At 40.6% G+C, this 13056-nt stretch overlaps 1 protein-coding gene across 3 annotated transcripts in view; it reads right to left on the bottom strand.

Annotated features, from left to right (window-relative positions):
• Window positions 1-13056, bottom strand: part of LOC139753367 (uncharacterized) — a 317027-nt gene that overhangs the window by 63099 nt on the left and 240872 nt on the right. For all 3 annotated transcript variants that reach the window (XM_071669760.1, XM_071669762.1, XM_071669761.1), the window contains exon 8: window positions 9855-9992. In XM_071669760.1, the coding sequence (XP_071525861.1) occupies window positions 9855-9992 (138 nt within the window). The remainder of the gene's footprint in view (window positions 1-9854; window positions 9993-13056) is intronic.

Below are 13056 nucleotides of genomic sequence, written 5' to 3'. Positions count from 1 at the left end.
CACTCACACAGTGATTCATTCATTGTTTATTCTTGTTTTCCTTGTTTTTGCCATAATTTAGGTTAGTGAGGGTCATTGCAATGTCAAGATATGCCATATAAATGTATGTTGTGTATCATAAGGCAAAAATAAGATATACTATGTACAGTGTTTTGACAAGTACTCATGAGTTGGCAACACAGGTGTTTTATGCATCTATTTAAATCTAGCACTCTAATTGTTTTACATCCTTTACAATTTGTTTATTGTAACAAGGGAGCAATATGTATCAAAATGCATACATAAACATTTTTTTTTTTATTTTTATTTATTTATTTTTTTTTTTTGCTTTGTCGCTGTCTCCCGCGTTTGCGAGGTAGCGCAAGGAAACAGACGAAAGAAATGGCCCAACCCACCCCCATACACATGTATATACATACGTCCACACACGCAAATATACATACCTACACAGCTTTCCATGGTTTACCCCAGACGCTTCACATGCCTTGATTCAATCCACTGACAGCGCGTCAACCCCGGTATACCACATCGCTCCAATTCACTCTATTCCTTGCCCTCCTTTCACCCTCCTGCATGTTCAGGCCCCGATCACACAAAATCTTTTTCACTCCATCTTTCCACCTCCAATTTGGTCTCCCTCTTCTCCTCGTTCCCTCCACCTCCGACACATATATCCTCTTGGTCAATCTTTCCTCACTCATTCTCTCCATGTGACCAAACCATTTCAAAACACCCTCTTCTGCTCTCTCAACCACGCTCTTTTTATTTCCACACATCTCTCTTACCCTTACGTTACTTACTCGATCAAACCACCTCACACCACACATTGTCCTCAAACATCTCATTTCCAGCACATCCATCCTCCTGCGCACAACTCTATCCATAGTCCACGCCTCGCAACCATACAACATTGTTGGAACCACTATTCCTTCAAACATACCCATTTTTGCTCTCCGAGATAATGTTCTCGACTTCCACACATTCTTCAAGGCTCCCAGAATTTTCGCCCCCTCCCCCACCCTATGATCCACTTCCGCTTCCATGGTTCCATCCGCTGCCAGATCCACTCCCAGATATCTAAAACACTTCACTTCCTCCAGTTTTTCTCCATTCAAACTCACCTCCCAATTAACTTGACCCTCAACCCTACTGTACCTAATAACCTTGCTCTTATTCACATTTACTCTTAACTTTCTTCTTTCACACACTTTACCAAACTCAGTCACCAGCTTCTGTAGTTTCTCACATGAATCAGCCACCAGCGCTGTATCATCAGCGAACAACAACTGACTCACTTCCCAAGCTCTCTCATCCCCAACAGACTTCATACTTGCCCCTCTTTCCAAAACTCTTGCATTCACCTCCGTAACCACCCCATCCATAAACAAATTAAACAACCATGGAGACATCACACACCCCTGCCGCAAACCTACATTCACTGAGAACCAATCACTTTCCTCTCTTCCTACACGTACACATGCCTTACATCCTCGATAAAAACTTTTCACTGCTTCTAACAACTTGCCTCCCACACCATATATTCTTAATACCTTCCACAGAGCATCTCTATCAACTCTATCATAAACAACTCTACATAAACATATGTGATAGTAATGGTTTTGATGAGTGCCCATGAAAGGGAAACATAGGGCTGTTTCACATCTCTCTAAGTCTGGCATTCTTTTGGCTTCTTCCAGAGCCTTTACAGTCAGTTCATTTTTATGAGTGTAAGGAGCAAGAAATCTGCTACACTTGAGGCAGTTTATGCCATTCAGCAATACTTTATTTTAATTTTTCATTCATTTTTTCCTTGCAATCAGGTGTTGTTTTAAACAAGTAATGAAAAATATGGAAATTTTGTGGTTTTGCTTTTATGAAATAGTTATAAAAAACACTAATTACCATTTTCTGATTTTACTTGAGAATTCACACTCCTCAAAAATGCCGCTGAAAATCAATTTCACATGCAAAGGGGTAATTCAAGTTCATTTTGATACTAACATTACAGAATAAACTAGAGCTTTATATCTAATGGCCATACACAGTGAGTTTTTAGCTATTACCAAAACTATTTACAAGTGTGTACTATCTCATTTCTGAGTTCTGTAACAGATTTCTGTCTTTACAGTATATGACTCATCAAGTTACCATCTAGGTGTCTATTTCTCTGCTGTAATAACATGAGGGTGAATATCAGGATGCTTAACTACTACTTGAAGTTGAACCAACAGGATAATTGGTTCTGAAATTTATGATATCCCTATTCCTGAGAGTCTGATTAACACCTAAATGTTGCACAACAAAATATTTCCTGTTAGGTTATAACACATTACATAGTAAGCATTTTTTAAAACTTTTTCGATTTACTGCAAACACTAATCCTTCTGAACTGGTCTCTGGGCAGTGGTGGTGAGTCATTATAATTTCGCAATACTGTACTTTTTCTACTTGTTACCTTTCCTTATAAACAGGCTTTTCAGTAGCCACTTGCTATTATTTTATTATACTTTGTCGCTGTCTCCCACGTAAGTGAGGTAGCGCAAGGAAACAGATGAAAGAATGGCCCAACCCACACACATACAAATGTATATACATACATGTCCACACATGCACATATACATACCTATACATTTCAACGTATACATATATATATACATACAAAGACATATACATACATACACATGTACATAATTCATACTTGCTGCCCTTATCCATTCCCGTTGCCAACCCGCCACACATGAAATGACAACCCCTCCCTGTGCATGTGCGCGAGGTAGTACTAGGAAAAGATGACAAAGGCCACATTTGTTCACACTCAGTCTCTAGCTGTCATGTATAATGCACCAAAACCACAGCTCCCTTTCCACATCCAGGCCCCACAAAACTTTCCATGGTTTACCTAAGATGCTTCACATGCCCTGGTTCAATCCATTAACATCAGGTCAACCCCGGTATACCACATCGTTCCAGTTCACCCTCCTGCGTGTTCAGGCCCCGACCACTCAAAATCTTTTTCACTCCATCCTTCCACCTCCAATTTGGTCTTCCACTTCTCCTTGTTCCCTCCACCTCTGACACATATATCCTCTTTGTCGATCTTTCCTTACTCATTCTCTCCATGTTACCAAACCATTTCAAAACACCCTCTTCTGCTCTCTCAACCACACTCTTTTTATTACCACACATATCTCTTACCCTTTCATTACTTACTCGATCAAACCACCTCACACCACATATTGTCCTCAAACATCTCATTTCCAACACATCCACCCTCCTCTGCACAACCCTGTCTATAGCCCACGTCTCGCAATCATATAACATTGCTGAAACCACTATTCCTTCAAGCATACTCATTTTTGCTTTCTGAAATAATGTTCTCGCCTTCCACACTTTCTATAAATGTACTTTTATTAGTTAGAATGACTTAATTGTAGAGATTACTTGTATTCACATACACTTGTAGATCTCCAGTCCAAATACCCGTAATCCAAAAACATCCAAATTCCAAATGTTCACACATTTATGATTCCAGTAAAAATGGTACACAAGTTTCCATGGTTTGAATTTGTAGTGGTAAAAATTCATACTTTTTTCCATTATTTCCATTCTTCCTATGGATTTTATCCTTATTTTGCCTTTAATAATGGCACAAAACAAGTTTCCAAAGAAAGAATGTTAAGCTTGCCAGTATGTAGAGAGTTGAAATTCTACAAAAATCAGGTAGGGTAAATAAGTGCATAACCTGTGGGATCATCCTGGTGATGTTAACACGAATGTATAAGTTATCAATAAGTGATTTGAAAAGTCATATGACAGCCCTAGCACTTCATCTTCTATGTAACTGCCAAACTCTATCTTAGTCTTCATTTAAATTGTCAGAAGCAGACACAAGATTTTTAGGGAAATAAAATAAATGAATATATCCTAAACAAGCTTTACAGTGCATACTTATCAGAACTATTGGTGTAACATAGTTTGATTTTTATATGCAAGTGATCAACCATTTTCATTTTTAAGCAATTACAGTCTTCTCTCAGTTCAAAATAGAGATGGCAGAATAACTTCAGTTAACCTTGTATGAAATGAAGAGACTTGTTATAACATTGAAAAGTCTCTTATTTCAAAACCTTTTTGATCAATGTACTTTTGAATAATGCATAGTATGTACCAATAAGTCAAAAAGATTACTTCAAAATCTAAGAAAGTACCATATCCTAATAAATACAGTGTGAACTTGTGAAAGGCATGTATTTGAACAAGAAAAAATAATCACCTGCCCTAATATCATGAAGTTCTTAAGATGTCTAGTGCCCTGTAATAGCCTATCAAAAGACATAAATAAAATATTTCCTGGTACGCTGTTTGAAATTCTACTTAAGAACAATGCTATAATCATTTTCTAAGCCATTATCCCCCTCTTCTCACCAATGAGATTATATCAACCCATGCTGCCATCTGTCAAGTGTAAGTCATGAATCTGAATGGCTGTTAGAGGAAACCAAACTTTACCAGGAAAGGTGGGCTGGGTAACGGAGGACAGGTACTGGTTCTAGCACTAAAACATGCTTTTTGGAAGGCTGAAACTGACTTCTGCTGAGTGAACCCTTCACCTGCTAGTAATTTCTACCCCATAGTTTTACCATAGAATAAGAAAGGGAGAAAATTTGCTTACAAAATATTCCTATAGTTATGATGATTTGCAAGATTATCCTGCTCTTGAGACCCTCATATCATTGAATCTTTCTAGGCCCACACATACTGTGAGCTATTTAGCACACCATACAGACAAATTTTCTGTTGTGATATATGTCAGCAAATCCTGTGCTTGATAAGTTATAGGAAAAGGCACTATGCAGACCAAGATTTGACAGCATTGTAAGCTGTGTGATAGCTTACAGAAGAAGCTGTATAGGCCAAGGCATATCAGCATGTTTGCTGCTGCTTGACGTGTTATTGTAAGAATACAAGCCAAGTTTTGACATTTTTGTAATCCTCAGGATCAAGCAATCCTGGGGTCTGTACAACTGAAGCTATACCCTACCTGGTTGATCATCAACCATATCAAAAGTAAACATTACACAGCTGCAAATCACACAAGACAGAGTACTCAGAACAATCACTGGCTGCCTGGCAACTATGAACTCTCATCACCTACACAAATAAAAAAAATATAAAATCCTCCAAATACAATTCCACTTTAATAAGCTCATCATTCAGTTCTTTGTAGCAGCAGTGAACTCCCCCCATCCAAACTCCTTCATAACTGACCCCCCATCCTCCAGGTCATGATAGAAATAAAATGCTTACCCTTCTTCACACTGCACAGACAAAACATGTACTCACTGAAATGACCCGACAAGCACTAAACAGTTGCTCACCCAACTCATTGTTGAATCAGTCCACCAATCGTAAACTTATCTGAAACTTCACTTCCCAGATATATATATATATATATATGTATGTATGACTCATGGTGAGGTGCCTGAGGATTGGCGGAATGCGTGCATAGTGCCATTGTACAAAGGCAAAGGGGATAAGAGTGAGTGCTCAAATTACAGAGGTATAAGTTTGTTGAGTATTCCTGGTAAAATTATATGGGAGGGTATTGATTGAGAGGGTGAAGGCATGTACAGAGCATCAGATTGGGGAAGAGCAGTGTGGTTTCAGAAGTGGTAGAGGATGTGTGGATCAGGTGTTTGCTTTGAAGAATGTATGTGAGAAATACTTAGAAAAGCAAATGGATTTGTATGTAGCATTTATGGATCTGGAGAAGGCATATGATAGAGTTGATAGAGATGCTCTGTGGAAGGTATTAAGAATATATGGTGTGGGAGGAAAGTTGTTAGAAGCAGTGAAAAGTTTTTATCGAGGATGTAAGGCATGTGTACGTGTAGGAAGAGAGGAAAGTGATTGGTTCTCAGTGAATGTAGGTTTGCAGCAGGGGTGTGTGATGTCTCCATGGTTGTTTAATTTGTTTATGGATGGGGTTGTTAGGGAGGTAAATGCAAGAGTTTTGGAAAGAGGGGCAAGTATGAAGTCTGTTGGGGATGAGAGAGCTTGGGAAGTGAGTCAGTTGTTGTTCACTGATGATACAGCGCTGGTGGCTGATTCATGTGAGAAACTGCAGAAGCTGGTGACTGAGTTTGGAAAAGTGTGTGGAAGAAGAAAGTTAAGAGTAAATGTGAATAAGAGCAAGGTTATTAGGTACAGTAGGGTTGAGGGTCAAGTCAATTGGGAGGTGAGTTTGAATGGAGAAAAACTGGAGGAAGTGAAGTGTTTTAGATATCTGGGAGTGGATCTGGCAGCGGATGGAACCATGGAAGCAGAAGTGGATCATAGGGTGGGGGAGGGGGCGAAAATCCTGGGGGCCTTGAAGAATGTGTGGAAGTCGAGAACATTATCTCGGAAAGCAAAAATGGGTATGTTTGAAGGAATAGTGGTTCCAACAATGTTGTATGGTTGCGAGGCGTGGGCTATGGATAGAGTTGTGCGCAGGAGGATGGATGTGCTGGAAATGAGATGTTTGAGGACAATGTGTGGTGTGAGGTGGTTTGATCGAGGTGAGTAACGTAAGGGTAAGAGAGATGTGTGGAAATAAAAAGAGCGTGGTTGAGAGAGCAGAAGAGGGTGTTTTTAAGTGGTTTGGGCACATGGAGAGGATGAGTGAGGAAAGATTGACCAAGAGGATATATGTGTCGGAGGTGGAGGGAACAAGGAGAAGAGGGAGACCAAATTGGAGGTGGAAAGATGGAGTGAAAAAGATTTTGTGTGATCGGGGCCTGAACATGCAGGAGGGTGAAAGGAGGGCAAGGAATAGAGTGAATTGGAGCGATGTGGTATACCGGGGTTGACGTGCTGTCAGTGGATTGAAGCAAGGCATGTGAAGCGTCTGGGGTAAACCATGGAAAGCTGTGTAGGTATGTATATTTGCGTGTGTGGACGTATGTATGTACATGTGTATGGGGGGGGTTGGGCCATTTCTTTCGTCTGTTTCCTTGCGCTACCTCGCAAACGCGGGAGACAGCGACAAAGTATAATATATATATTTTTTTTTTTTGCTGTCTCCTGCGTTTGCGAGGTAGCGCAAGGAAACAGACGAAAGAAATGGCCCAACCCACCCCCATACACATGTATATACATACGTCCACACACGCAAATATACATACCTACACAGCTTTCCATGGTTTACCCCAGACGCTTCACATGCCCTGATTCAATCCACTGACAGCACGTCAACCCCGGTATACCACATCGATCCAATTCACTCTATTCCTTGCCCTCCTTTCACCCTCCTGCATGTTCAGGCCCCGATCACACAAAATCTTTTTCACTCCATCTTTCCACCTCCAATTTGGTCTCCCACTTCTCCTCGTTCCCTCCACCTCCGACACATATATCCTCTTGGTCAATCTTTCCTCACTCATTCTCTCCATGTGCCCAAACCATTTCAAAACACCCTCTTCTGCTCTCTCAACCACGCTCTTTTTATTTCCACACATCTCTCTTACCCTTACGTTACTTACTCGATCAAACCACCTCACACCACACATTGTCCTCAAACATCCCATTTCCAGCACATCCATCCTCCTGCACACAACTCTATCCATAGTCCACGCCTCGCAACCATACAACATTGTTGGAACCACTATTCCTTCAAACATACCCATTTTTGCTTTCCGAGATAATGTTCTCGACTTCCACATATTCTTCAAGGCTCCCAGGATTTTCGCCCCCTCCCCCACCCTATGATCCACTTCCGCTTCCATGGTTCCATCCGCTGCCAGATCCACTCCCAGATATCTAAAACACTTTACTTCCTCCAGTTTTTCTCCATTCAAACTTACCTCCCAATTGACTTGACCCTCAACCCTACTGTACCTAATAACCTTGCTCTTATTCACATTTACTCTTAACTTTCTTCTTTCACACACTTTACCAAACTCAGTCACCAGCTTCTGCAGTTTCTCACATGAGTCAGCCACCAGCGCTGTATCATCAGCGAACAACTGACTCACTTCCCAAGCTCTCTCATCCCCAACAGACTTCATACTTGCCCCTCTTTCCAAAACTCTTGCATTCACCTCCCTAACAACCCCATCCATAAACAAATTAAACAACCATGGAGACATCACACACCCCTGCCGCAAACCTACATTCACTGAGAACCAATCACTTTCCTCTCTTCCTACACATACACATGCCTTACATCCTCGATAAAAACTTTTCACTGCTTCTAACAACTTGCCTCCCACACCATATATTCTTAATACCTTCCACAGAGCATCTCTATCAACTCTTATCATACGCCTTCTCCAGATCCATAAATGCTACATACAAATCCATTTGCTTTTCTAAGTATTTCTCACATACATTCTTCAAAGCAAACACCTGATCCACACATCCTCTACCACTTCTGAAACCACACTGCTCTTCCCCAATCTGATGCTCTGTACATGCCTTCACCCTCTCAATCAATACCCTCCCATATAATTTACCAGGAATACTCAACAAACTTATACCTCTGTAATTTGAGCACTCACTCTTATCCCCTTTGCCTTTGTATATATATATATATATATATTAAAAAGTGTTTGTCAGGCAGTGATGGAAGACTGATTGTTCTGCATCACTGAAATTACATTTTTTTTTTTTTTTTTTTTTTTTTTTTATACTTTGTCGCTGTCTCCCGCGTTTGCGAGGTAGCGCAAGGAAACAGACGAAAGAAATGGCCCAACCCCCCCCCCCCATACACATGTACATACACACGTCCACACACGCAAATATACATACCTACACAGCTTTCCATGGTTTACCCCAGACGCTTCACATGCCTTGCTTCAATCCACTGACAGCACGTCAACCCTGGTATACCACATGACTCCAATTCACTCTATTTCTTGCCCTCCTTTCACCCTCCTGCATGTTCAGGCCCCGATCACACAAAATCTTTTTCACTCCATCTTTCCACCTCCAATTTGGTCTCCCTCTTCTCCTCGTTCCCTCCACCTCCGACACATATATCCTCTTGGTCAATCTCTCCTCACTCATTCTCTCCATGTGCCCAAACCATTTCAAAACACCCTCTTCTGCTCTCTCAACCACGCTCTTTTTATTTCCACACATCTCTCTTACCCTTACGTTACTTACTCGATCAAACCACCTCACACCACACATTGTCCTCAAACATCTCATTTCCAGCACATCCATCCTCCTGCGCACATCTCTATCCATAGCCCACGCCTCGCAACCATACAGCATTGTTGGAACCACTATTCCCTCAAACATACCCATTTTTGCTTTCCGAGATAATGTTCTCGACTTCCACACATTTTTCAAGGCTCCCAAAATTTTCGCCCCCTCCCCCACCCTATGATCCACTTCCGCTACCATGGTTCCATCCGCTGACAGATCCACTCCCAGATATCTAAAACACTTCACTTCCTCCAGTTTTTCTCCATTCAAACTCACCTCCCAATTGACTTGACCCTCACCCCTACTGTACCTAATAACCTTGCTCTTATTCACATTTACTCTCAACTTTCTTCTTCCACACACTTTACCAAACTCAGTCACCAGCTTCTGCAGTTTCTCACATGAATCAGCCACCAGCGCTGTATCATCAGCGAACAACAATTGACTCACTTCCCAAGCTCTCTCATCCCCAACAGACTTCATACTTGCCCCTCTTTCCAAAACTGTTGCATTCACCTCCCTAACAACCCCATCCATAAACAAATTAAACAACCATGGAGACATCACACACCCCTGCCGCAAACCTACATAAATATACAAATAGTAATGAGATTCAGATTAATGAAAAGGCTACCAATAAATGGGAGATTAAGTTTACATACCTTGATCCTTTCCGTATAGTACCTGAGCGTCTCTTGATGGCGGTGATGACTAGGAGATCAGAGAATAGGAACAGGCACCGTTCTTTCCGCGTCACTAATCCAGGGTGCATTGTTACCATGTCATGGCGCAAGAATGTCCTGGCAAGGAGATTCAAACTTTAGGTTCATTTCTGACAGATACTTGTTTCAACATTTACAGGTTTTTAACTATTTCATGAGAACTCTACAAAATGTATGACACTTACAGTGTACTAGTGAAAGTCTGCAGCTACACTCTGCTGTGCAGATACATTCATGAGCAATGTTCCAGTGTAATCTGGGGTTGTTCTTTTGCGCATTATTTCCAGCTACAAAAATTAATTTTATTTATGTAGCATTTATGGATCTGGAGAAGGCATATGATAGAGTTGATAGAGATGCTCTGTGGAAGGTATTAAGAATATATGGTGTGGGAGGCAAGTTGTTAGAAGCAGTGAAAAGTTTTTATCGAGGATGTAAGGCATGTGTACGTGTAGGAAGAGAGGAAAGTGATTGGTTCTCAGTGAATATAGGTTTGCGGCAGGGGTGTGTGATGTCTCCATGGTTGTTTAATTTGTTTATGGATGGGGTTGTTAGGGAGGTGAATGCAACAGTTTTGGAAAGAGGGGCAAGTATGAAGTCTGTTGGGGATGAGAGAGCTTGGGAAGTGAGTCAGTTGTTGTTCGCTGATGATACAGCGCTGGTGGCTGACTCATGTGAGAAACTGCAGAAGCTGGTGACTGAGTTTGGTAAAGTGTGTGAAAGAAGAAAGTTAAGAGTAAATGTGAATAAGAGCAAGGTTATTAGGTACAGTAGGGTTGAGGGTCAATTCAATTGGGAGGTGAGTTTGAATGGAGAAAAACTGGAGGAAGTGAAGTGTTTTAGATATCTGGGAGTGGATCTGGCAGCGGATGGAACCATGGAAGCGGAAGTGGATCATAGGGTGGGGGAGGGGGCGAAAATTCTGGGAGCCTTGAAGAATGTGTGGAAGTCGAGAACATTATCTCGGAAAGCAAAAATGGGTATGTTTGAAGGAATAGTGGTTCCAACAATGTTGTATGGTTGCGAGGCGTGGACTATGGATAGAGTTGTGTGCAGGAGGATGGATGTGCTGGAAATGAGATGTTTGAGGACAATGTGCGGTGTGAGCTGGTTTGATCGAGTAAGTAACGTAAGGGTAAGAGAGATGTGTGGAAATAAAAAGAGCGTGGTTGAGAGAGCAGAAGAGGGTGTTTTGAAATGGTTTGGTCACATGGAGAGAATGAGTGAGGAAAGATTGACCAAGAGGATATGTGTCGGAGGTGGAGGGAACGAGGAGAAGAGGGAGACCAAATTGGAGGTGGAAAGATGGAGTGAAAAAGATTTTGTGTGATCGGGGCCTGAACATGCAGGAGGGTGAAAGGAGGGCAAAGAATAGAGTGAATTGGAGCGATGTGGTATACCAGGGTTGACGTGCTGTCAGTGGGTTGAATCAAGGCATGTGTATGGGGGTGGGTTGGGCCATTTTCTTTCGTCTGTTTCCTTGCGCTACCTCGCAAACGCGGGAGACAGCGACAAAGCAAAAAAAAAAAAAAAAAAAAAAAAAAAATTATGAAATATATCACTTTAGTTATATTCAAAAACATTGACTTACTGCCTTAAAAGCAACTTACTAAAGACTCATTAAGGCATAATACAGACTTAAAATGCAACTTCATTTCTCTCTCTTGCATAATTTGACCCTCATCACCTTTTTAATTACTGTCCATACTTTTCATTGCCCAACATCATACCTAACTTTAAGATCTTTTCCAATTTGAGTGATATCACACAGTAAAAGCCCATCTCTCCAGATATGACTCTTGTTCTGACTTGCTTTAGCTATTAGTAACCTCCACTGACAAAATTCATAAAGATAACAGGTCCTTCTGTCCAACTCTTCCCTTGATTCAGTAAGAATAGGTGCATCATCTGCAGAACTGTAGATTCTGAAGTAAGAAAAACCATTCTTTTCCTAAGGCAAGGCCCTGCAAGAGACAATACTAAGCTTGTTTACTGGAGAGGAGGGTTAACACCTTCTAATCTCATACGAATATGGATGGAATTCATTAAAATTCTCCCCTTCAACAACCAACCATCCAGTGGCATCAGATACTTATGACATGGGGACTTTCAACCACTCAGTAACTACATAGACTATGATGTCATCACCACATTTGTTGTTGAGGGCTTTAGTGACTCGCATGCCTTAGATTTTTGCAAATCACTAACATCTCACTCATGCAGGTCAGTGCCAGAATCAAGGACTGGTTTTCAAAAATTAAAAAGGGAAAGAAGCAGAAGGGGAAACAATGCATGGATGATTTTCGGTCATGAAGATTGGTTTTGCTGTGCAAAAGATAGGTCAGGGTGATATACTTTTGATGGGATGCTGAAGTGTTCATCACCAACCATCAACACATGAACTTATATGATTGCACTGCAGGTACCGATTGTGTCATCCACAGAATAGCTTAGTTATTGAGAGTGAAAGCAGGTAAAGTCTGTTTTATAACTAGCACAAAAATGAAATAGAAGCTATGGATTTTATGCCATTCAGTTCCCTAGATGCAAGAAAAGAACTACATAAAGCCTTGTGATCAAAAGTGGAAGTTTCTTCAATTTATGAACAAGGTTAAGTTCTAGATAAAACCTTTCAGTAAGGGGCAAATCGAAGTTGGCCAGGTTAACCATCTTTATAAGAGGCACAAAAATAAATCTAGAGTTGTGGGTCTTTGGGCATTCAATTCTTCAGATGTTGAGTAACAATGTGTAAAGTCTGAAGAAAATATGACTAAAAAGTGTCATTTTGCAACTTCTGAAATGTTATAAGTTACAATTAGAATATTTTGCCCTCTAAAACTATCTCATTTTTAACAGTACATTAAAACCTTTTGATGTGTTCCCAAGTCATGTAATAACTTCTTGTATAAGGTGAAACATTTAAAACTATCTCATTTTTAACAGCATTAAAATCTTTTGATGTGTTCTCAAGTCATGTAATAACTTCTTGTATAAGGTGAAACAAAACATGAAAGTATAAACATATTATCTACAAAATTCTAAAGAAAAGAATACTAAACATTCCATCTCACTGTAAACGTGTGGTGATGATTAATGTAGAATAATGACAAAATTCATACCATAAACAATGAAGTGTTGGGAT

The sequence above is a fragment of the Panulirus ornatus genome, chromosome 14, assembly GCF_036320965.1.
Source record: "Panulirus ornatus isolate Po-2019 chromosome 14, ASM3632096v1, whole genome shotgun sequence".
Classification (NCBI taxonomy): Eukaryota; Metazoa; Arthropoda; class Malacostraca; order Decapoda; family Palinuridae; genus Panulirus; species Panulirus ornatus.
This window is presented reverse-complemented; position numbering and strand designations above follow the sequence as displayed.